This window comes from Leucopleurus acutus, assembly GCF_964270905.1.
Source record: "Leucopleurus acutus genome assembly, chromosome: 17".
In the NCBI taxonomy this organism is placed as follows: Eukaryota; Metazoa; Chordata; class Mammalia; order Artiodactyla; family Delphinidae; genus Leucopleurus; species Leucopleurus acutus.
The window spans coordinates 37,481,875-37,506,799 of record NC_139159.1 but is presented as its reverse complement, the minus strand read 5'-3'; the positions used below and the strand labels follow the sequence as shown (position 1 = coordinate 37,506,799).

The following is a 24,925-nucleotide window of genomic DNA, read 5'->3' as shown; positions in this document are numbered from 1 at the left end:
CTCCTAACATTTTATGATTTTATAGTTTAATTCTGTCACTTTCCAATTACAATTCTACTTCAGGTTGAAAAAAAAAAACCATAATCCTGCTTTCTCATGTTGGCAAGGTTTGTTTATATAAACCATCTTAAGAAACATTCATGTGATGGTCCTCACAAGCACAAAATAGAGTAGTTATTGATATCAATATATTCCTTGTATACATTAATTAAATTAATCTAATATTTGCCAAACTTTCACCTGACTTTGTTCAAACAAATACTAAAACATCTTGGAGAAATCATGCACACACAATATAAGTATCATTTATGTGGTTCTACCCATCATTAGCTTTCCTCCTCCAACTGAAAATCAAAACCTCTTCATGTACGTTGTTTTACTATAGTATTCAGGAGTAAGATACCTTTTGCACATAAGAATGTGGAGGGAAATTAGTCTGTTTTCAGCATCCAGTCTCTGAGCTAAGGATTTCCCACCACCCGCTGCTTTCTACACTTCAAAACTACTGCTCCAACTAGCTTTCCTGGGAGGAGAGGAGAAAACTGGAAGGGAGGGGAAGAAGGTTGGTGCGAGCAAGAGGCGGGATTGGGAGGCAAGAGGAGGCGTGGCCCGGCTCAACTGTCAAGATAAATACTGAGAACTGGGTGCCGGCTGTGGAGAGAACTCCGGAGGAACGCCAGAGCTTAACAGCACCGAGGACAGCGCCTGGCAGCGCCTGCGCTCTGCTCTTCTTCCTCCAGCAGCCCAGGATTTCTTCTTTACACACACACACACACACACACACACACACACACACCCTGAGGTTCTCACCTCACTTTCGCCCTGACATACTCACACACGCATATTCCACGCAGACACACACTCTGCTATACAATGGCAGAATCCCACCTGCAATCATCCGTGATCACAGCCTCACAGTTTTTCGAGATCTGGCTTCATTTCGACGCTGACGGTGATTATCTTCTCTCTTTTGAAGAATCTTATGCATGCCTTTTCCCTCCCTTTCCCCTTCCTTGAGGCTCCTGATCTGATTATCCCTCATTTCTTTTCTTCACTTCTTCCCGCACCTCCCTAATCTTATCTCTCCATTTGGCGGCCAACCATTAACTTTAAAGTTTATGTATTGTTTCTATGTTATCCCAAAACCGTAAACTTTTATTCTCCAAGAATGGTACTCATAAAAGGGGGGGGGGATTTAGGGACCCTGCCCCCCAAAGTTTCTACGGCTACATTCAGCATCCCAACCAACCTCCTTTGCCCTTTTAGTGGGTCTAAATGTTGACACGCCGGGAGGGGAGCACTGCTGCGCCTGTATCCTTTGCGGGTTAATGAATATCGAGGCAAGAGAGAACCTCTCCGGTGGCCAGAAAGATAGCTGTTGTGGAAATTGAATGGGGAAGAAACTCAGAATGAGATGTCTGACACCTGGGTGCCTCTTTGTCTTTACAGGAAGTGGTTACCTGGAAGGAAAAGAGCTTCAGAACTTGATTCAGGAGCTCCAGCAAGCGCGGAAGAAGGCTGGATTGGTAGGTTGAAGTTTGCAAAGGAGTAAAAGGACCTTCGCCCTTAAATAAATAGATATTCTAGCATTCTCATAAAGAGCCAGCGAAATCAAACGGTTTCCAGGAATGTAAACATTTATTTACTGAGAAGGGGAGAAAGGGCGCCTTTCCAAATTGTGGAGGGAGAGGGAGAGGGAGAGGGAGAGGGGGAAGGGGAAGGGGGAGAGGGGGAGAGAAAGGAGAGAGAGAGAGAGAGAGAGAGAGAGAGAGAGAGAGAGAGAAATTCCTTAAAGGGAAAAAACCTTACAATATGAAATCAGAGCTTTTAAAATATAAATTCTATACTTGTACTTTCTTTAATTGTGCTTAAAAGGAAAGTGTGCGTGAGATCTTTTAGCAGATCACCACCTCTTCGATTGAGTTCAGTTAGGTAATCTTTAACTTCTCTTTAACAGCCTGTAAGCGGGTAGAAATACATTTCTTCCCCTTGGTGGTGAGGAAACAAATCTGCAGATTATGGATCTCTTATTCTATTGCCAATTATTATTCTTGTAATGTTGATGTGGTTGGAGTGATGAGAAAATGTCTTGTCTTGACCTTCCTCTCTGGGAGAAAGTTGTACAACTTTGCAATGAGCAAGGAATTTAGCAAAAAGGGGATTCATTTCTGTTGAGAAGGAGAAAACCAAAAGTTAGAGATGTAAAAAGTAATTTTAAGACCTTCACATATTTTAAACAAGCAAAGTGATACTCTAATGAGAAGCAATTAGTGGTGTTTTGAAAATAAGCTATATTTGTAATTTAAGCCATTAGTTAATTAAACAAATGACAATTTTTACTAATTATGAATGACTTCCTTTAGGCATAAATTAACCTGTTAAGAAGAGATATTGTCAGCATAAAAATAAAATATGCCCAGCTTTAAAACATAGATGAGATGATTACATAGAGGGAAATAGGTTAAGAATCTTACTAATCTATTGCGGTTTATGTAAGACTGCATTTCAGAAGGCAATGTTGGATTTGGGCTAGAGAGATGTTACCAATCTTTTGTCTTTTTGACTATCGTTAGAGATTTTACATTATAGACTATACATAGATATATATCTTTAGAGGAAAATATAGCTGTGTGTGAATCCTTTAGCAGATCACCACATCTAGAATTGAGTTATATATATAATAGTACACATATATTATATATATCTGTACATACAATTTACTAATAATTCCCTTTTTGTTCTATCTAAATTGAAAATTGTGTGATACACATCTCTGTACAACATATTCAAAAGAATCCCAGAGAACACTAAAATATATTATGAAGCATTAAAAAACTATCAATTGCTAAAATCCAATGATTTAAATCAAATTGATTTAAAACCAGATAACACTCTGGGAATTGTTTTACCAAGATTTAATATTACATAAATTTGAAAGTATAATAGGATGAGATCAAATAAAATTGAAAATGTTTTATATACTTTCTCCATTCCCTTCCCCCACCTTATACATTACCATGTAAATAAATTCATGCAGTACTATCATTATAGCTCTATGTATCTTTGACTAATAAAACATTTTCTTCCACATTTAAAAATATAAATATTTTAAAATCTGGTTGGAAAATCTTACCTGACATAAAATTTTTCATTAAAACCTTGAAAGATGCTTCCAGCAGCTAAATGATTTTATTTTAATTGTTCTGGAAGTAATTTTAATATTTATTTTCATTTAGAAATTCAGATATTTAGAAACTCTATACATGTTTTCAGATACTTCTTTTCCTCTTCCCATTTTAATATTTATACTTTTTGCAAACAGTGACATCATGTTAGAGTTTTAAAGATTTTAGATCTTAATTATTTTTTTCTACTGCCAAGGTTCCAATTTTAGAATATTGGAAACTGTAATTATTAGATTATTATACCAAATTTGAGCACAAGTACAGGATTATATCAAGTTGTTTAATACCTTGATTATTGAATATTTTGTGAATTATGTAATATAGGCTTTGAATAGTTAAAATCTAAATCAAGATATGGATTGAGAGATTCATGTAGTAGACAAATATTTCACTACTGACCCCATTGTACTAAATCTACTTTTATATTTTTTCTTCTCTTTTTTTTAGAACTTAAAGGTTGACCTTATAAACCCAGTTTCTTTGCATTTCTAGCAATAGGATAACAGATTTTACTGTATTAATGGAAACATTGTTTGGCTTATCATATTAATAATGTGAAATTTCAAAAATTTCAATAATATTAACTATAGATGAATATAACATTAATGAAATATAACAACCCAGTCTACTTTCAGAGCTACCATTTTTCACTAAACATAGTTTTTAAGTTTGCATTTCTTTTTTATAAAGCTTTAATTTGTTATTATTATTATCATTATCATTATGTTTTACACTGTTTAAAACATAAATTTGGACTAGAGGTATACACTGTTTTAAGTTTACTTTACACTTTTTTGTTACTTTAGGGTATGTGTAAAGAACATAACTGATAGTCACACTATTGCCACTTTCACTTTCTTACAATTGTTGCTGTAATAAAATAAATAAACTTTAATAAATACAAGTTGAAATTAATCCATATTGGAAGAGATTTTTTTAAGTCTATATTAAATTGCTTAATTACTATTTGTTATCTCAGTTCTACTAAAGATATTTACTTTTAACCAAAGCAGGATTTTGTAACACTAGTAATAATAATATTCAGCCTCAATATAGCCATCAAATTATATCCCTAGAGCAAATGTGTGTGATAGATAATATCACTATCTTGTTAGTTATAAAAACTGAGACCTTAATTTACTTTTCCAAGGACACAGAATAGGACACTCATAAAGGCTGACCTATTTTACATAGGCTTCAGTTAATGCAAGAGGGCTATTTTAAATGGGCTATGTTGAAGACCCAAGGGTATAAATCCAACTTCCTGAATACTAGTTCTATGTTCAGGTTACTAGTTTACAGTTCAGAGCTCTCTAATCTGGCAATATGTGAAGAGATTATGTAAGCAATAGAATACATTGAAAAAAATAAGTCAAATGAGATGAAAGCATTCACTTTGTCACTCTTAAACATGTCTTATGTACATAACTAAATGGGAGAGAGAACATCATCTTGGAAAAAAAAAATGGAAACAAGGAAACCCTGGAAAACTGCTCCTTAAATTACCCTTGGAGTCAAAGATCTTAAGCATATACAGTCAGTGACCAAAATAAGGTCATCAGTATTGTCTGTCTCTAATGAAAGTGCAAATTGGTCAAGTTATTTTTTTTAATCTGACACATATTTTTCTGATTTTTAATTTGTAAGCAAAGAATGTTTCCAACTACTTCCATGCTGGAAACATTCTTTGCTTACAAATGAGTTGCTCTTGAACATTCACATTATTTGCTTGTCTGAAAACACATATTTTTAACTTCCATGGATAAAACATGTTATAATAAATAAAATGTTATAGGGCAATTAGTGCAGCAATATAAAATAAACTTTCCGGAAGCAAGCAATGTTAAAGTACTTTCACAGTGATCATTATATTTAAATTCACTAAATGTTATGAACTGAATGATTCTGACTACATTCTCAAAGGATAGCATATTCTGAAAACTAATAATAGAAGATAAATCATAGTGATTGATTCAGACATAATAATGTCATTTGAAACCAGTAAAAACTGTATATCACTTGTATCTTAATTTTCATGAAAATAGTTAATCAGTATGCATAATTCTGAATGGTTCTAATTCCAGTTTTTCTTTACAACAAGTTATTACACCATCACAAGCATACTGTTTGTTTGGTTTTTTTAAAAAAAAAAAACTTCTTACCTGCTTTTTTATAATTTTAGGAGTTATCACCTGAGATGAAAACTTTTGTGGATCAGTATGGGCAAAAAGATGATGGAAAAATAGGAATTGTAGAGGTAAGGAACTTATGCATTGTTCTCATATAGTTTTAATAAATGAGATTTTTGGAGTTGTACTCAACTCAAACATGATATGGCAAGACCTGTTCCAAGAGGTTTATTTTACTTAAGTAACATATTATCTTTTGTTCAGAAATATAAAATCAAAAACTGCTCAGAAATTAAAGAAACCTAAGAATTTGCATAATCCAAAGCTGAAATTTAATACATTATGAAACTAAGACCTGGAGAAGTGAAATGATTTGCCTTTGACTATGTTAACTGTTTGCTGGCACTGGTGCAGTTAGAGGCTCAAGTCCCTAACTTCTGGATGAGTACCCATCCCATTACATTACCCAGATTCAGTTCAATAAAACACCAACCAAGTACATGGTTCATTGGTATTTCTTATTGTTTAACAGTGTAGACTTTTCTGTTAGAATATAAAATAAAGTATTTGCAGTCCCTAAATGATATCATGGCAAAAAGCTGCATGCTGGTTTCTGAAATTCCATTTTAGATTAGCAGTTGGCCTTATAAAAACATAAGAACTTAGCTAAAGTCAGTGAATATTTTATGATGTGTTATAGGTACAGATTTCTTTTGAGTCTTTAAGAGTTAAAACTCTCGGTGTCAAATCTTATCTTTTGACAATGACTTTTCCCATTGAGGACAACTTTTTTTTTGTCTATGAATCAAGGAGGCAAAACTTTGACTATACATTAATTCTTCAGCATTCTCAGATTTGTGAAACAGCTGTTGCTTCCCTTACTTCTACTTTTATAAAATCTAGTGGCTCAGCTACTTTCTTTAACTCTGCAACCCATTAGAGAAGTTGAGTGAACAACTTTGTCCAGAAATATTAATAAGGTCATATTTTAAAATATACCAAATACAGGCATAATTATGTTATTTATATAATGTTCTTAATGTATTAGATTGTGAAGTATTCTGGCTGTCAACAACATTTAGTCATAATTTACCTTTGTTTCAGAGAACTAACCTGGTTTTCATATAATTGATCTTATAGGACACCTGTGATGTCAATGTGAAATACACTTATTTTTAAACAGCTACCACAAATAGAGTTAAGGAAGAACATACTATTATTATCTTTGTAATTAAAATATTTCCCTGGAGTATACACTTTCCCCTTTGCCCATGTGTAACTCATTACTATATAAATAGATAAATTAATAGTAATGGGACTTATAGACTGACATAGAGGCCAACTAATCAAGATATGAATCATCAAGGATAAGAAAATAACTTTGAAATGAACATAAATGAGATGACATAAATCTAATTATTCAAAACTAGTGGAAATTCTAAAATCAGTGAAATTATAGATGTGGCTATTTCAGAGTTTGGCATACTTTATAATTCTAGCAGAGGAAAGACTGTCATCTTGTATTTAAAGTATTTCACCTTTAAGAACTCCAGTGGGCTCAGCTATTTATTTTAATTTCTTCAGTGATACTGGGTTGTAACAGTAGCACAAAAAGCATGTATCTGATTCACATGGATTCCACATTTTTAAAAGGATAAGAAGGATGAATCTGTTTTGAATCTGTATTTTACTGTGTATGATATGGTATAATCATTTATGAAGCATTATTTGAGGTCTAATTTGGATGGGAGACTAGGAGTCACTAGCAGATACATTTTCCTAGAGGTTTGATGCAAGAAATTTCCCCAGAAGTTTGAGAAAAGAAACTGTTATAGGAAAGAAAAGATTTCTGTATGAGGAAAGATAGAGAGAAATAGGTAACAGAAGTGGATGAAGAAGTTAATGAAGACTGAAATGAAGACTTGAGGAACTTGTTATAGCAATAACAGTAAGAAAAAGAATTTTCATTTATTTGTATACATTACACAATTTATAGAGTGTTTTCAAATATGTGATCTCACTTGATCCTCATTATAACAAAATAAAATAAATACAAATATAAAATGAGCATCTAATTTATAGTTGAGGAAACCTGTGACTTCAATAGAATTTCAGCCATTTTCCTTTAAATTACTCAGCCTTTTTTTAAAATTAATAATCCATACATTTTCTGCATTAAAAGAAAATATTTGCAGGCTTCAGTTCATTGATTACTTATGGCAAGGCTTAAATTTAGTCTGGTTGAACAGGGATGTACAAAGTATAGAGAAGTTATTTGACCAAACCGCTTGAAACATAATTTGGGAAGAACTTTCAGATCAGTGGAAGCAGAAAGAGATTAAAAGGAGAGAAGTGAGACACATAAGAATTAATTAGAAAGTTTAAGTATTCCAGGACAGGGAACTTTTTGTCATATGGGACCTGTGGGAAAAACTAGCCAAGATTTCTCATTTTAAGGATAAAGAAACTGAAGTCCAGAAAGGTTGAATGATGTGTCCAAGATCCCACTGGCAGGGAGTGACAGAACATTTATACAGGCCTATGTCTGACTCTGATTCCAGAATTCTTTTCATTAATCTGAGTTATCAGCCAAGACACAGAAGGAAGTGGGGAGGGTGAGTACTTGGAGAAGTGAGAATGAGAGAATGGGAGAACAGGGAAGAGATTGCTGCTGTAGTTCATATGCATGTTGATTGTGTACTTAGCCTGGTTAAGCAGGAGGGACAAGAAAAAGGAGAGGTTCTGAAAAAATCATTGTAAAAAAGGAATTGAAAGCTACAGATTACATGTACAAAATGGAGAAAGGGAGAGTAGGGAATGCCTGAATTTGTAATGTGCTCTTTGGTGTCACCAGAAAGTTGTATTAAATAAACTTCATCCTTTCTGTTTTCCAACTTATATATCACTTGCTAAGAAATACTATATATAACAAGAAATACAAATACACAAATCCCAGCCAGCTATGAAGGAATGTAAAAATCCAGGTTTTCCAAAATATATAATAGTCTACTTACTCCCATCAACTCACATCAAGTACACCATCACTTTGGTGTTCAAAGGGAAAAGGGGTTAGATTTGCTTGTTTTGCCCACTTAGCAGGTGTACACATGGGCTCATCAAAATCTAATCAAAGTAAACCAAATGGTATTTAAGTGGCAGTCTACTTTCCTGGTGGAAACAGGTCAAATTGACTTGGCTGTAATTGAAATGTGTCGTTCAAAAGATTAGAAAATATAGTGGTTAATTTTCAAACTTCTGTTCTAATGAAGTTGACTGATACTTTCCAACAACATGCTTTTTCTACCTAGATATGTAAAAATATGTAAAAAGAAGGGTAATGTACAGATATGCTTTCTTGTGAACTTTTCAATTTTATGTCTCCAAAGAGATTTTAAAATTCACACAAATACAGTTCGGTAATAAAGAGATTGTTGATACAAACTCAAAATAGGAGCATTGAAATTCTGAGATAATTTAACAAATACCGTGACAGTCAAAATGTTCTAAATTTATTCAGACTAATAGCTCTATTGCAGAGAAGACTGATTAAAATAGTTAAAGAGAGAGACTGAATGATTTGACAGATAATAGAAATTTCTTCTCTGGTGCTCACATTAAGTATAGATATTTCCTTTAGCGGGATGCCAAATCTGCAAACTTTTCACCTGATCCCTTGGGAACTATGTGGGAAACTACCAACCTCTCCAGTCTATTGTGTATCTTTGTCCAGGTCAGTGCATCCACTGGAAAAATAGATCTACAAGCTATTTTAATCCTAAAACTATAATAACCCTCCCAGGGAAGCAGACACTTCTCTAGACTTTCCTTCTTTTCAGCCATAGTGGGATTTGAGCACATGAGTTTAACCATAGTAAATGTAATTTTTTTATAGCAGACTACTTTTCTACCTCAGAATTTGGGGAAATGACTGACAATAAAGTCTGATTTAAAAGTTCATTCTGGATAGATTTTTAAAAACAGTTTATTAAGAAAACTTTTTGACTGACGATTTTAATGGAGGGTGATGGTAAAAGGACAAGGTCTCAAAATCAAAAAAGTTAGACTGTCTGATTTCAAAATAAGCTATGTGATAGCAGGCCGTTTATCTTCTCTGAGTCTCTGTTTCCTTGGCTGTGAACAGGGGTGACATATGAGTATCAACATCAAATGTGATAATACATGTCAAACAAATAGATAAACTCTGGCACACTGTAAAAACTCAATAAATGTATTTGCTATTATTATTAAAAATAAAAATATTTCATTGGAAAATCTATACCATTTTTCTGAATGTCAATCTTTTTCCCATTTTTATAACTTGTCAAATTGAAATTATTAAATTCCACCAGTCTTTAATTTGTACAAAAAGATTATTTGCCTTTCAAATTTCCAGGTTTCCTGGACTCACTTCTCATTGGCTAGAAAAATATTTCTTTGGTTCCCAAACCAAAAAAGTGAATGTTTTACTAATATGTGTTGAAGGAAGCTAACATGCACCAAGATTGTCTTCAAAAGTTATGCCTCATGTGTGCTTTAAAAGATATAGCTCAGTCACTTATATTTCTAGTAAAGTTACTTCATGTGTACTCTCCCAGCACCTAGCATGTTGCTTTGAAACTGTCTGAAAAAAACTTTTTTTGAACTTATCTGCCTTCCTGTAAAGTTCTTAACTAGCGGTGACTACGAATCTCCAGCATCCAGCACAGTGCCTAGTAGATTCTGAATCATAGCCACATGAGCCATAGCAAGGGATTTCAACCTACTCCAAAACACAGGCAAGGGCTCGATTTTATGCCTAGGAATAGAAGACAGATGGTAAAGATCCCTGTCATGGGACAGGTTGAGTTCCTTGGGGAGCATATCTGAGTTGAAGAAAAGCAATGAGGAAGTTTATTAGGAAGTGCTCTTGGGATTAATACCTGTGGAAGGTAAATGAAAAGAACAGGGCTGGGCAGAGGGAGACTTTGGGCTGTGATATAGTCTCAACTTCAGTTGACCGTACAGTGAGCTCTGAACTGGGATGAGCCTTCAGAGATGTCCCAAGTTTTCATGAGAGGGCTAGGTTTTATATCCCCATACGCATCAGTCATAGAATTCAGCTTCCTTGGGGAACATAGCTCTCTTCAGCCCAGGTAATCTCCCAAAGAGACCTGGCAGTTGAGACCATAGCAACACTCCTAACACCTAAAGAGAGCTCTGGATGTCATATCACAGTGACCACCCCAACCCCTATCCACAACTCAGTAATAAGTTATTTGAATTATCTCCAAAGGAGCTTTATTTCCATTTATTGGAAGCCTATGCTGACCCTAGTCAATTGCCTTCATTCGTTGGTTGAGTAAAATATTTACTGAAATTTTTGCAGGTGCCAGGCAAAGAAACAGTAATTAAGACAGACCCTTTCCTCAAGATGTATATAGAGTGATAGGGAAGACAGGCAAGTAGAAATTTTTGCTTCCCCACTCTCAGTGACAAGCAACAAGCGACAAGCTTCATAAATGAAGCTTTGAGAGATTCTTCTGTGGCAGCCACAGTTATCTGCCTGCCACTTATTCCCTTGCTTTTCTCCACTCTCTTCTCCAACCCATAATAAAGTTTTGAGAGTTTATAAAAAAGCAGGTAGGTAGCCCAAGAACTAAGAAATCACCAATAATTTTGGAACAGGTAGTACTGGATACTACTACGGACAACAGTGATTTAGCAAAACAGAGACAAAAGCAGCCCTACTTAACAGCTTCTATAAAAGACCTCAGGTACTTTGTCAATATGGTCTTAGAGTCAACAGTTGGAAATTTACTGCACCAGCTCTGAAACTTGAATATTAATTCATATGCATTGTGAAACACACCTTGAAAAAGATGATTTGGGGAATTCCCTAGCCATCCAGTAGTTAGGATTAGGCACTTTCACTGACAAGGACCCAGATTCAATCCCTGGTCTGGGAACTAAGATCCCACAAACCACATGGTGTGGCCAAAAAAAATCCCACCAAAAAGGAAAAACAAAAAAAAAACACACAAAAGATGATTTCTTAATGTTCACTAATAGCCACATCCTATCCACACATATTCACTGCTTCTTTCTTAGTGACTAGTTGTCTTATTACAATGTTTTATGTGTTTAAAACTCATTTCTAATGCCTGTAAAATAGGACAGCACTGTATTCAGTTTAACATTATCAGTTCAATTAAATTAAAAGGTTGACTATTTTGCATGTAGATATAATATGTATTTTCTTATAATGAAACCAACTAGAACCAAAATGGCATGGGCAAAGAGATATATATTTATACTACATGAAGAGCAATTTTACCATCTCTATATTTGACATTCTAGAGACCTCTGAACTTTATGAAAGTTATATGAAGTTTAATTTTTGAAACAAAGATGGTTAAAATTTCCCTAATTTTACATGTGGTCATTGCTTACTAGCTCATTCTTTTATTTTTTCTGTTTTTATATATTTGGTGGATTTTGGTAAATAGAATTTTTTAAGAAAAATTATTATTTTTGTTCAAAACAACACACAATAATTAGGAAAATCCAAGCAATATAGAAAATTGCAATGAAGATGGAAAAAAATGCTCACTACAAATCATATTAAGTAGGTATTTTTAATGAAGTAAAATTATCAACCAATTCCAAACATTTATGTCAGGCACCTAACATTGAGCACCACACTGAGTATTCAGAGGATGCAGACAAAGAATAGACTTTGCCCTCCTGAAATGGATAGTCTATGGGGAGGTCCACCAAAAACTTACAAAGTGGTATCTGACAAGTTACATACCAATAAATAGAGAGTTGGCATTGGCTATTTCCTGTTTCCTAAATAAATGCTTGCATTAATGCACCACCAAACTAGTGACCTTTGTCTCAAAATAAATAAGAAAATGTTTTCTGAGTCATACTAAACATCCTAATAAGATGTCTGGCCCTGTCTCTTAGTTTCATCCCATTATTAGTGCCTATAAACCGAATGATTCTAAATTGAGATATTATTTCAAAGATCTAAAAACAAGATAAGTTAAAGGACATATTATACAGGCATAAAGAAGCTGAGATTACTTGCCTATAAGGTAGAATGATACATTTTATATTAAATTTTATATTTTTTAATGGACCTAAAAGGACAACAATTTTTTGAAGTGTGAGAGTCTTTCTTATAATTTGGTAGAACTTTCGGCATTTATGCTGAACTTAAGGTTAATCTAGACTGCAGATTCTTGGTCTAAAATCCAGAGATGAGGGTTCATGCCCGTACTTCAGGGGATTCATCAGCTTCTGGAAATTAGATGAAATATAGTGTTGTAGGTTCATTCTTTAACGGTGAAAATGTAGTGATTCTAACAGATTCTCAAAGTCATTTTGAACCCAATACGTTTAAGAGACACTGGTTTCTATTTCAACTCCTTATTTTAGTGACGACGGTGCTAAGTTCCAGAAATGGCTGAGGGAGTTGCTGGGGACCACAGCTAATTAGCAGCTGAGCCAGGAATAGAACCCATACCTTCAGTGAGGCCATCAATCCAGCTCCCTTCCTCCCTGCACACAATAGATAGATTATATTCATCTTAAAATGGGATCTGGAGTCCTTCTTTCCGAAAAAAAAAAAAAATGAGCATTGAAGTTACGAAATGAGATCTAAGGAGAAATGTCATAGGGTCACTAAATGGAGATCATCGAATAGAATTCAAGACCTGGACTCAAGCAGCAGACGTTCTTTTAGCAGAAACCAAAAATTTGAGAACTGATATTCACTATTACTGGTCAATTTCCACTGTTCTTTGTGAATTGTCTTTTCCATCTCTCTTTCCACTGTCTTACAATTGTCTTGAATTTCCCTTCCTTTGCATCTCTTAATAAGCTTTCTCCTCAGACTTGGGAATGCATTTTTTCCTTCTATCCTTTCCACTGCATTCATATTTCTCTAGTTTCTTTTATTCTACATGAAATGTATGTCTCCATGTGTGCCATTCTGTGTTCCCTGAGAGGAACAAGACCAGATCTGTGGCACAGAAAAGATGAAGGGGTCAAGCCACCAGGATGAGTCTGCTTCTATGTCTAGTAGATGAGAATTGGTCAAATAATCCCTATCTGAGCTTCCTATGCATGCTTGCTGTGGTCATCTCCCAGACCAGAGAACCAGTCACTCAAGGACACCCAAGCACTGGAAGACACAATGGCACTTTGTAGGGGCAAAGTATCAGAAAGGGAAAATCGATTATAATGTTTTTCCTTTCGTAGTTTTCTAGGTAATGAAACTATGTTAAGAAAACCTAAGAGCAGGAAATGTGAGAGACTTGCTTTCAAGCTCCTTACAACAACTTTTTAAATCTTTTCTAGTTGGCTCATGTATTACCCACAGAAGAGAACTTCCTGCTGCTCTTCCGATGCCAGCAGCTGAAGTCCTGTGAGGAATTCATGAAGGTATAAGAAAACTCTGTCACTGAATGAAGTTTTCAGAAAGCTACTTAAAATAGGAAAATGGCTGCCTTTTTTTTTTAATATATTTGGTTTTCCTTATCCAAAATAATTTACAGACATGGAGAAAATATGATACTGATCACAGTGGCTTCATAGAAACTGAGGAGCTTAAGGTAAGCAAGTAAAAACATGTAAGTTTTTTCCTGTCAAATATAATTATGAACTTTGTAGCTTTTTAAAAAGCCTCCCACAAAAGAAACTAATGTTGAGCAATGGCGCATTTTCACCCACTCTTCCAGTTGTTAATAAAGAACCAGATCAAAAAAGAGACTTCAAGTACTTCTTGAAATTCTGTTCAGCAATGTAAAATTAGCATTCTCTGTGATACATACAAATTATTATATGAGGTAGCTGATAGATAGATAATGATATACTAAGCCAAATAAGTTGGTTATTTTCATTAAAATTTGGCATTTTATTTTATAAATGAAACAGCTATATAAATAGATTTCTCTTTCAAGATAAACACTGTATGCCAGGTGCTTTATACACATTTAATCTTCACGTGAGTTCTTTGAGATTAGTATTACCCCAGTGAGGAAAAAGTTAAGAGAAGTGATGTACTGAAGGCTACACAGAAATAAGACATAGAACTGTGATCTTTAAACTCATCTGTTTCCAAAACCCCTAGCTTACTGCCTCTCAGTAACAGCAATAAAAACAAAGTCCTAATATAATCAAACTTCCGAAAAACTGCAACTTTGAAACTAAATTTATCAATTCATATCTCACAGATGTATATAAGAGCTGGTGGGGGAGGAAGAAGATATGAAGGAAAAGGCAAAGAGGTCTGAAATCAAGTCTTATCTCTGGACAAATCTCTATATCATTCTGCCTGATTTATTTCATCTTTTATGTGGGGGTAATAATACCTTCCTTTCAGATTTATTGTGAAGGTCAAGTAAGATGTTGCACATGGAAGATTTTGTGAAATACAGGCACAGTATAAATTATATTATTCATGAACTCAATAATTTACTAGCCTTCAGAAATATAGAAGCATCTTTCTCTCATTTCTTTAAATTGACCTCAATACTTCTCAGTCTGGAAGACTCTATTTTCTCTATCTTCATGGTATAGAGTGACTAAAAGGCAAGCAAATTAATAATTACTGAGCACCTACTATGTGGCAGGCATAGTACTAGATGCCTAAAATATATTTTAACATTTAATCCTCACAGAAAAGTTACAAGGGAGGTATTATAATTCCCATTATACAAACAAAGAAACTGAAATTCAGAGAGATTAGATAATTTTTAAAGAGTACACAGCTGCCTGGGAAAAGAACCTGGTTTTGGACACAGAATATCTGATAATGATAATAATGTTTTTTTTTTCCCCACAAGGCCAAACATTTTCAAGCTTCAGTCATCAAGAACTACCTCTTCTGCTATTATGTAGGGAAACATGAATATCAAACACAGTTTCCTGGTCATAGTTTAACATGGTTTGAGTTACATATATTTGTACCACTGCAAAATTGCTAAAACATATTTAACTAAAAACACTTACAGGGACTTCCCTGGCCCTCCAGTGGTTAAGACTTCACACTTCCACTGCAGGGGGCATGGGTTCAATCCCTGATAGGGGAACTAAGATCCCACATGCCTCGTGGCACAGCCAAAAAACTAATATTTTTAAATTTCTTTAAAAATTTTTAAGAAAGGGAAATAATAGTAGTAACATCTTAAAAAATAAAAACACTTAGAAATGTAAACATTTTTCATGTGAAATCACCAAAAACAATGTCTTTCACAAATTTGCAACTCAGCAACCCACAAGGTTACCCACAAGGTGACAGTTAAACTATTGTGTTTTTATTCTATTGGACCAAAAAAAAATTCTTCCAAATATCATTTCAAGTTCATAATGAAACTTTAGCTCATTTCAAATACTGGCCTTCTTTATTCTAAATTTTATTCTCAGAAGAGATTCTAAATAGAAGTACTCCTCTCTGGGGAATTTTGAAGATAAGTTGGCATTCTTTTTTAATGGATCTTTCAAGAAAGCTAATTTTAAGATCCGTAATAGAGTAAAACACTGCTTGCTCTCAGACACGACTTTGAATCTCAGCATCCCGAGGTTTCTCCCAGGCTATTTTTGTGACCACCATTTTAGTCTCTGATGAGGATTTTTAACCCAATTAGTCTCTGACAAAAGCCTCATATGGTTCAAAAGTAAAATTCACCCCCCAACAGATAACTTTGAATTTTCCATGCTTTACTTTGAATTTGAAGTGGAATGTTTGAAGTGAAATTAAATTTATCAAACCAAGAAAAAGGTCTCCTTCCTTGAAAATAATGAAGTTAAATCAGCCCAGCAGAGCTAGAAAATCTGGGAGGGAGATAACTGAAAAACTGAAGAAACCCAGCCCTTCAATAATGTTTGGACATAATATCTGCTCAGTTTTCCATAATTGCATTAATTCATTTTCTGAACAAATAAAGAAGTTGCAAATGAACAGCACTAGACAAAATGAAAGACTTTTATATTAAGTACTTACACTGTCATTTATATGGCAAGTTTTTGTAAAGCTTTAATTTATTTCTCTGGTAAAAAAAATTAAATTCACTCCTAAACTTCAACTGTCAAATTAATAATCATCTTTTTTCATCCTTCCCACATTAATCTCTACTTTGATGTGATTCATATATCCTTCAAAGATTAGGTAACATCTGCAGCCAACTGTTTTAGTTTGAACAGTCAGCTGAAACATTCTAACCAAGGTGATTTGTACCGCATCAAGCCTAAAAGCCCTCTGGTGAAATGTACTTCATATTGGCTATAAACTGATGTGGAAATACAGCTTGTGAGGGCAGAAAATGCACTTGAAATTAAGGGTAGGTCTCCACCTTCTTTACTGATAATTGTTCACATATCTTACAAAGGTTTAAGGGGGTCCCTTGTGTTTCTTGGAGAAGAGTTACATGAGTATTTGTGAAGATAGCATTAGGTAGAAATGCATCCATTGGGCTGGCTGGTTTTACAAGTCTTTACTCTGATTCCTACATGGTGTACAATCCAGATACTTCTTTAATTGAAATCATAAAAGCATAGCATAGCATAGCAGACTGTGACAGATCAGTTTTCAGTCAAAGAGAACTGCTGGAACGCCAAGAGTACCTCCCTTCTAAGCTCCTCCAGTTACCCGGTTCTACCCTCAAAAAGAGACTTCCTTTGTATTCCTGGGGTGTTCCATTTCAAGGCAGGCTGAAATGAAAGCAGATTGTTTGTTACTGATGAAATTTATCTGACTTTTTTGTCTTAACAGAACTTTCTAAAGGACCTTCTGGAAAAAGCAAACAAGACTGTTGATGATAAAAAACTAGCTGAGTATACAGACCTAATGGTAAGACTGATCTTGAAAAGACTACAGCCAAGAGCCTATGAAATATTACTGTGTTCTGGCTAATTCCCAAGTCTACACAGGATGAAGTAAACAAGCCATGGTGTGGGCATCACATTCACATAGGTATCATTTCACTTCAAAAGTGAAATACCTAGGGATGCTTATACCTTGTAAGGCTAAAAGCTACAAGTGTATTGTAAGGCTGGCTTTAAGGCTCAGCATATGAGCATTTCCTTTCTTGTGGAGGTAGGTAATTTTCATCTATCAAAATATCACTTGTTTTTCTTACAAACCAGTGTAATTATATCACATATATATGTAAGTTACATTATAGATATATAAATTATATCACCAAAAACTCATTTATTATAGAGATTCTGAATCCATTTTTATCATGTCTTAGGAAATCATTGATTTTGTTAGAGTTTAAAGAAAACTTCTGGCTACCTTATTCACTGAGTGACTAAAAATGGATATTTCCTCCTTCTTTCTTTTGAATCTTGTTATTTTGGAATATTGTCTTGGTGCTTTGGGTGAGGAAGTCCAAATACACCCTGAGCTTGATGCTGTGGTAAATAGTATAACCAAAAACTATTTTAGAATATTGATAATAGAGTGAAGAAAATTGCTTTACACATAAGCACTTAATGTTTGAAGAATGAATGAATAAATTTATAAAATTCCAGATAAAATAATACAATGCCCATGAATTTAATTAACTTCCAAGTGGGTAAAATTTGTTCATTTTGATTCACAGCATTAGGACTATGAGGAAAAAGCCTTTGCCAAACTGATTAAGCCATGGCCCAATATTTTGGCAACATTATTTTAATTGTTTAATTCTTGAAATTCAGACAGTTTTAAATTATCCAGATCAGTACATATATTTATACACACTTTAAGTACTATAAATGTACAGTGAATTCTTACCTCATTGATATAAATAACTTATAAAACATAAGTGCCTATTATAACAATTATGTTATTTTAGACCAATAAAGGAGTTCGAATTTTTTCCTGAGAAATAATTTTATAAAGAGTTTGATCATATTTGATGTAACTGAGGTTTACTTTCAGCCTGTCAGCCTACTTTTATGTGGGGGAAAAAAACCCACTAGAACTTTACTATTGCCCTATTCATTATACAGTGATATTTATTATAAAGTGGGACTAATCTTTAGTTTCAAAGCAATCAAAAAAGTTTTCACTGTAAGGAAGTGTCCTCTTTAATTCCTCATTACATTGCCACTTACCACAGCACTAACATACACGTGTTACAATGGGCAGATCTACACTCTGAATAACTTTTGGGAAATGGACAATAACCTACATTTATCAATTTTCTGTTTTGCGCCAATCTTAAAGGATGTCTACTTAAAGACTCCTTTCCAAGTAGAAATTTGAAGCAGCCTTTTTAAAACCACTCAGATGGGAGTTTTCCCCCTGTTGAATTGGCCTGGCCTATCTGGTTAAATGTCATAAACAAGCTCAAATCCAGGAAGCAGATTAATCAAGAACTAATTAAAATTTAAATATATTTGTAGGGAAATATTTCCCTGGGGACACTAAACTGTGTGATCTGGTGTCCAGTATCTTGGCAGACACTGTGACAATTTAGAACTTTTATAGTCAATGGACTATAAAATGTTGCATTAGTAACAGATCCTGAAAAAATCTACCTCCTACAAAGGATTGTTAGAACATCTCAGACCACAGAATGCCCTTCTTTTTTTCCCTAAAGAGACCTCATCAAACCTATATCCCTTATGATCACACTCCTTTCTTTAAAAACAAAAATAATGCCACTTTCTCACATATTTTATATATTTTGTTTTATATGTAGTCCTTCTATATAAAATATTAGAACAGTAGTTGCAACTTTCTAAAATGTGAATGCTTCCCAAATATGGGTATGAATGTGTTTATACCTGGCTGTGTCTTGGTATATGATGTGTATGTAAGTGCAATGGGGAGGTAAGGAGCTTTATTGAGTACCTAGTACCCAAGGCAAAATAAAACAATTCAAACTTACTCAAAAATTTGTTCTCTGAGGATTTATTCATATTATCTGCTTATTCTGATTGTACTCTTTGATGCTCTAAAAGAGAGAAACAAATTAAATATTAATTTTCATACTATTATTTGGAAAGTTTCAGGATGTGCTATGTACTGCCAAACACCATCTATCCCACATCTTGATACATATAAACACATATTTGCAAGAAAAATAAATGATTATGTTCCAGAAGCCTAGCCTAAGATCACTATTACTCTGACTATTCTATATTGTTATGGTAAATTTTGGCAATTGACACAGGTCATAGAATAGAAATTTTGTACTGAAAGTTTAATAGATGCTAGTTTCTAGAATTCTGCTGTCTACATAGGTAATTGATAACTCAAACTGCTTTATTTTGAATTTCCTTCTCCTTAATGCAATAAATAATTCTTCAATGGCTACAGTAATGCATTCTGTCTTTCAGCTGAAATTGTTTGATTCAAATAATGATGGGAAGCTGGAATTAACTGAGATGGCCAGGTGAGTTTAGGAACTATGCAAATATTATTATAAAAAGCTGATCCTTGTCAAAAATCTAATGTATTATAATGTTTTTCTCTCAAAAGGTTACTGCCAGTGCAGGAGAATTTTCTTCTTAAATTTCAGGTATTTCTCTTTTTCTCTACCATAAATAATATTTTTCTCAAAAGGTTAGAATGTGGGATATTTGCCAAGGGAAACACGATGGAATATAATAGTTGCATTTTAATCTTTGCTCTCTTCTCTATCATTTAGGGAGTCAAAATGTGTGGGAAAGAGTTCAATAAAGCTTTTGAGTTATATGATCAGGTAAAAAATTTTTCTTATCTATAATTTAATTCTTTAGAAAAATTTGGAAAATGCTCAGGAAGGGTTAGCCTCAAACTCAAGGTTATATTAAAAGAAACATGAGCTATTAAAATTACTCAGCCAATTTATTCTTGTCATGGGAAATGAGTTATGTTATATCCCGAATTAGACAAATTTGATTCAAATCCCATGCAACAATTTATCTCCTGTGAGGCTTTGAATAAGATACCAAACTCCTCTGATCCTCAGTTTCCTCATTTGTAACCAAGAGATAATAATACTCACTTTGCAGGGTAGAATGAGGATTAAGCCAATGAAAATATCCAGCAGAATCCTCCCATTAAGTGTATGGTAAGATCATGTGTGTGAGGAAAGGTTGTGTATGATGTCACTAGTTAACATGTTTTGTTTCTTCTAATTTCTCTACTCCTGGACCAAATCAGTCCTCTGCAGGCTCTAGTACAGCCTTTCCACTGCCTGATGTGACATCAAGCCAGTAATATAGGTTCCCCAAGCCTATGTCCTCACTCATATGAAAATATTTGAAATTTGAAATATTTAATGAAAATTTTTAATGAAAATATTTAATGAAAAATTTAATGAAAATATTAATTACTTCAACAGAAGGTGGTGATATTGTTAACATAAAGTGAAATATTAAATGTGAAATCACTTTGAAAATTTCAAAGCATTTTACAAATATAAGATGCTGAATGAGAAGGAATTCATATCTATTTTGGAACTTGGGAACAGTTAAAAATTTGAGTGCCTGACCTAAGAGGTTAGAATATCTGCCAAGTTTGCAGTAGGAAGATTTTCTGAGGATTTCAATTATTTCCAATTCACTACATTCTCCATTATTATGGATGAGTTTGCTTATATACTGTTTTATTACTCCTCCCTTAGGATGGCAATGGATACATAGATGAAAATGAACTGGATGCTTTACTGAAGGACCTATGTGAGAAGAATAAACAGGTAATCTAGGTACCTTGCCACACTTCTTAAGCAGACTTGATGGATCCATCTAGAAGCAACCTCACATCCATTTTGGAGAATCTACTTTAAAAATTTATAGAGGAGCAGAAGTAGATTTCAGTTCTTAACCTGATTTGGTACTAGCCTGAATCAGTGTTTAACTGTGATAAATAGATTTCAAAAACAACCTTGTGATTTATCCACATTTGTATAAGAATTTAATCCAGCTCTTTTCTTGATGGATTGATGTAACAAGCAGTTTCATCTCACATTTTATCACTTGACAGTGGTTAATTCACTTCCATGTTTAACTGGATTATAATACATTCTGTGTTCTATATAGGATCTGGATATTAATAATATTCCAATGTACAAGAAAAGCATAATGGCTTTATCGGATGGAGGGAAGCTGTACCGAACGGATCTTGCTCTTATTCTCTCTGCTGGGGACAACTAGAATTGATGCCCATGACCACTTACTAGCAGTACATTGTATCTAAAAAATAACTGTGCACTATAAGGGAGTAGGCTGTATTTTGTTTTGTATCTGTAAATTTAACTGCATATAGATAATTATCCAGGATGTGTGGCACACTCTTTTCAGTTTGTTTCTATACTCTTTGTAACGTACATTTTTTGTACATTTGAAAAGGAGAATGTCTATGCTTAGGCCAGCCAATACACCCAATTAAAATAAAATAATCTAACATATTCTTGCTTCCATAAATATAGTTGGACAAGATTTCCCTAAAAACTCCACCAGGATTAATCTCTAAAATCCTAGTCTCTGATATGTAAATGCATTTGTCACTGAATAGAAGAATTATACATACATAACAAGCCAAGCATTCTTATTTCAGACAATTGTAAATCTGCCCCACAAAGTAGTTCTAAGCTGTGTTTCCAATTAGAAGAAATGTGCTTTTGCATCTAAAATACCAAAATATCAATCGTTAGTAACTATGGCTCTATGTGGTTAACAGTCTCACTAGGCAAGATTTAGTCAATTAACCAACAACACACCTATTGCTTGAATCCACACCAATCTATTGGTTCAAGTTGATTTGATGACAAGGAAAGGCAGCACCAGACAATGCATAAATCTGTCTTCTTCTACGTTTGTATTTCCGAGTCTACTGTCAGAGTATGACCTTAACCCATTTTCTAAACAGTTTTCATGTGTTGCAGACTATAATTATTCTAGTAAACTGCTGTTTTTATGTCACAGTCTATGTACTATCTGATTAAATTATATATATCAGGTATCCTGGTGTTTAGTTTGCATTCTTTCTGGATTTTCTTTTTATGTAGAACTGTTCATTTCCACCAAGGGTAACTGCTGCCTCTGAATTTTTTTTTTTTTCTAGCTACAACTCTATTTTTACTACATAATTGAATTTTAATTTAAAATTCATAGCACCCTGTTGAATGTTATATCATCAATAATTTTGTGTATTCTGTGAATTCTATATTTCATTTTGAGATCAGCATTCAAAATAGTTCTATTTCTATCTGCGAATAGTTTCAAATGAGTTAAAAAGAACATCTCAGGAGAAATGCTAATGCAATCATTTATCTTATGTAGCAAGGGTGACTCTAAAACATTCTTTTGACCCACATCCAAGTCATAATTTCATATATTTGTAGCTAGAATACACTATACTGGTTATAGTTGACATGTTATGGTTGGCGATTTCTCATTTTTTGATGTGAACCAGGGAACTATGAGAGATGTGTCTCTTTGAAATTTATAAAGTTACTGCCGAAGAGTTAATGGTTCTGGGTCACTTTGAATGTCCCCATTCTATAAATTCTGCACTGATTTTCTCAATTCATATAAATAACAAAAAAGTGAGGTCTCTCTTTCCCTAAAGAATGAACAGAAAAGAGATTGCCAAAAAATAAAATTTCTCATATGATGGCGGTAGTAGACTGGCTTTGCTTCTAGTGTGTGAATGGAAGCACTGACCTTAGGCTGAATTTAACTACTAAGAATAAATAAAAAGGAAAATAACTTTAATAATCTTGTATATTTGTTTTCTTCCTCAAAAAGTCAGTGAATACGTAGCCCATGATCAATTCAGGGAAGTGTAGGTTACTGAAATTAATACAGCCTAGGAAATCTAAATAAATGTAAACCTGCCTGACTCAGTGCATTATTGGATGCCTCAGTGAATTAATATGTGCCTCTGGCATTAAGATTTACAAAGAAATCTCAAAAAATCCAAATATTTGTAGCTCTTTGCCCAACAGACATAATCAAATATTTCTGTATGAAAGATGTTCTCCAGAGGAATAAGAATATATAGAATTTTCCTACATTTCATCTGTAGGAAAACAAGTATCCATTATAAAGTATACTCCATAACTAGACCAGGTTTGGTACTCTTACAATAATAGCATGGAAAAAGAAAGAAAAGCAACAAGAAAAAGTCTGATAGGAGTATATCTGAGGGAACTTCCTAGAGTGCTTATAGTAATAATGGCAACGAATCCAGCACCTGGCCTATCATGGTGGACTTTAACTCCCAAGCACTACCAGGAAAAGAAATTCTTATAACTCAGCGAAATCAGTCACAATTACATATGAGTGACAGGCCAGCCCCCTGGAGCAGAGAACAGAATGAAGAATGGAAGATGAATCTGAAAGGGCAAATGGAAGATAGCTTATATAATGCCTACCTCATATCACAAAATTCATTCCAAGTATATTATTAAACATAAATGGGAAGTATATGCAGACAAGAGAGTATCTCTAATACCTCATGCATGGAAAAATTCCTTAAGCAATTATGAAAAAACAGATTGAGAAATTGGACTCTATTAAAATTAAGAACTCTGTTCCCAAAAATATACTATTAAGAGAGTACATTTGTTTGTAGTTTGAAAAACCAAACATCAGAGTGTGAGAAGATATTTATGTTGGCTCACAACCTTGAGAGTTCCCCAGGTGAAATCTGAAACTGGCCCCAGTACATGGAGGACAAGGAGAGACCTAAGAAAGAGTCAGACCACTCCAGATTGGCAGGTGGCAGGTTTAATAAGCAAGGAAACCTATGTACAAGGTTCGGCTTGGGTGTAAAATGAGTAGATCTCTACACCTGCCCACCAGAATTTAAAGTTTCTAGAGCCTTTAAACTGGGTTCAGTCATAGTTCAATCCAGATGGTCTCAACAGCACCTTACTCACTCAAGGCTACTTCCTTGAAATAGCTCTGGCTGTGGGAACGGTGGCTCAAATCTACATTCCAGAACGAGGGAGGGAGTGAGGAGCCTAGATTCAGCTCTTGGGTCGACCTGCAGTCACGTCCTCTCGATGACCTCCTCCAACAATTTGTAACACTGACAGAGGTACATATCCAAAATATATAAACATTATTCCTAAAAATAATGTTTATACATAACACAACAGAAAATATATAAGAAAGTTGAATGGGCATTTCACAAATAAAGGATATCTAAATATCCAAAATAAAAACTAATCAACTTTATTAGTAATCAAGAGAAATACAAATTAAAATAAATGAAATACTACCATGCACTCATCAGAGAGGCTAAAGTTAGAGATTTTTGAATGCTAAAAGTATTGATGAGGATGTGGCACAATGGAAATTTTTACACACTGCTTGATGGGAGGTTGTGAAGACTTCGAAAAGCCATTTGGCGGTATCTACTAAATTTGAACATATGCACACTTCACAATCCCGCAATTTCACTTCTATGTTTTATCTTCACCAAAAAAAAAAAAAAAAAAATGCTCACAGCAGCATTGTATTTGACATAGCCCAAACTAGAAACAACCCAATGTCCAACAATAGCAGAACAAATAAATTGTGGTATATTCATACAGTGGAATGTTATGTAACAATGAGAATGCATAAGCAAGTAAGCCAGCAATAGAAGAATACATGTTGTGTAATTCTACTTATATAAACTTCAAAAGCAGCTTA

General features: G+C 34.1%; 1 protein-coding gene across 1 annotated transcript; it reads left to right on the top strand.

The window, feature by feature from the left end:
• Nucleotides 1–681: 681 nt before the first annotated feature.
• Nucleotides 682–21,708, top strand: CALB1 (calbindin 1). The gene is made up of 11 exons (XM_082858524.1): nt 682–952; nt 1,450–1,526; nt 5,368–5,442; nt 13,661–13,744; nt 13,858–13,914; nt 17,073–17,150; nt 19,634–19,689; nt 19,776–19,815; nt 19,945–19,998; nt 20,905–20,976; nt 21,320–21,708. The coding sequence occupies exons 1-11, from the start codon at nt 874–876 to the stop codon at nt 21,431–21,433; spliced, it is 786 nt and encodes a 261-aa protein (XP_082714650.1). The 5' UTR covers nt 682–873; the 3' UTR covers nt 21,434–21,708.
• Nucleotides 21,709–24,925: the final 3,217 nt, after the last annotated feature.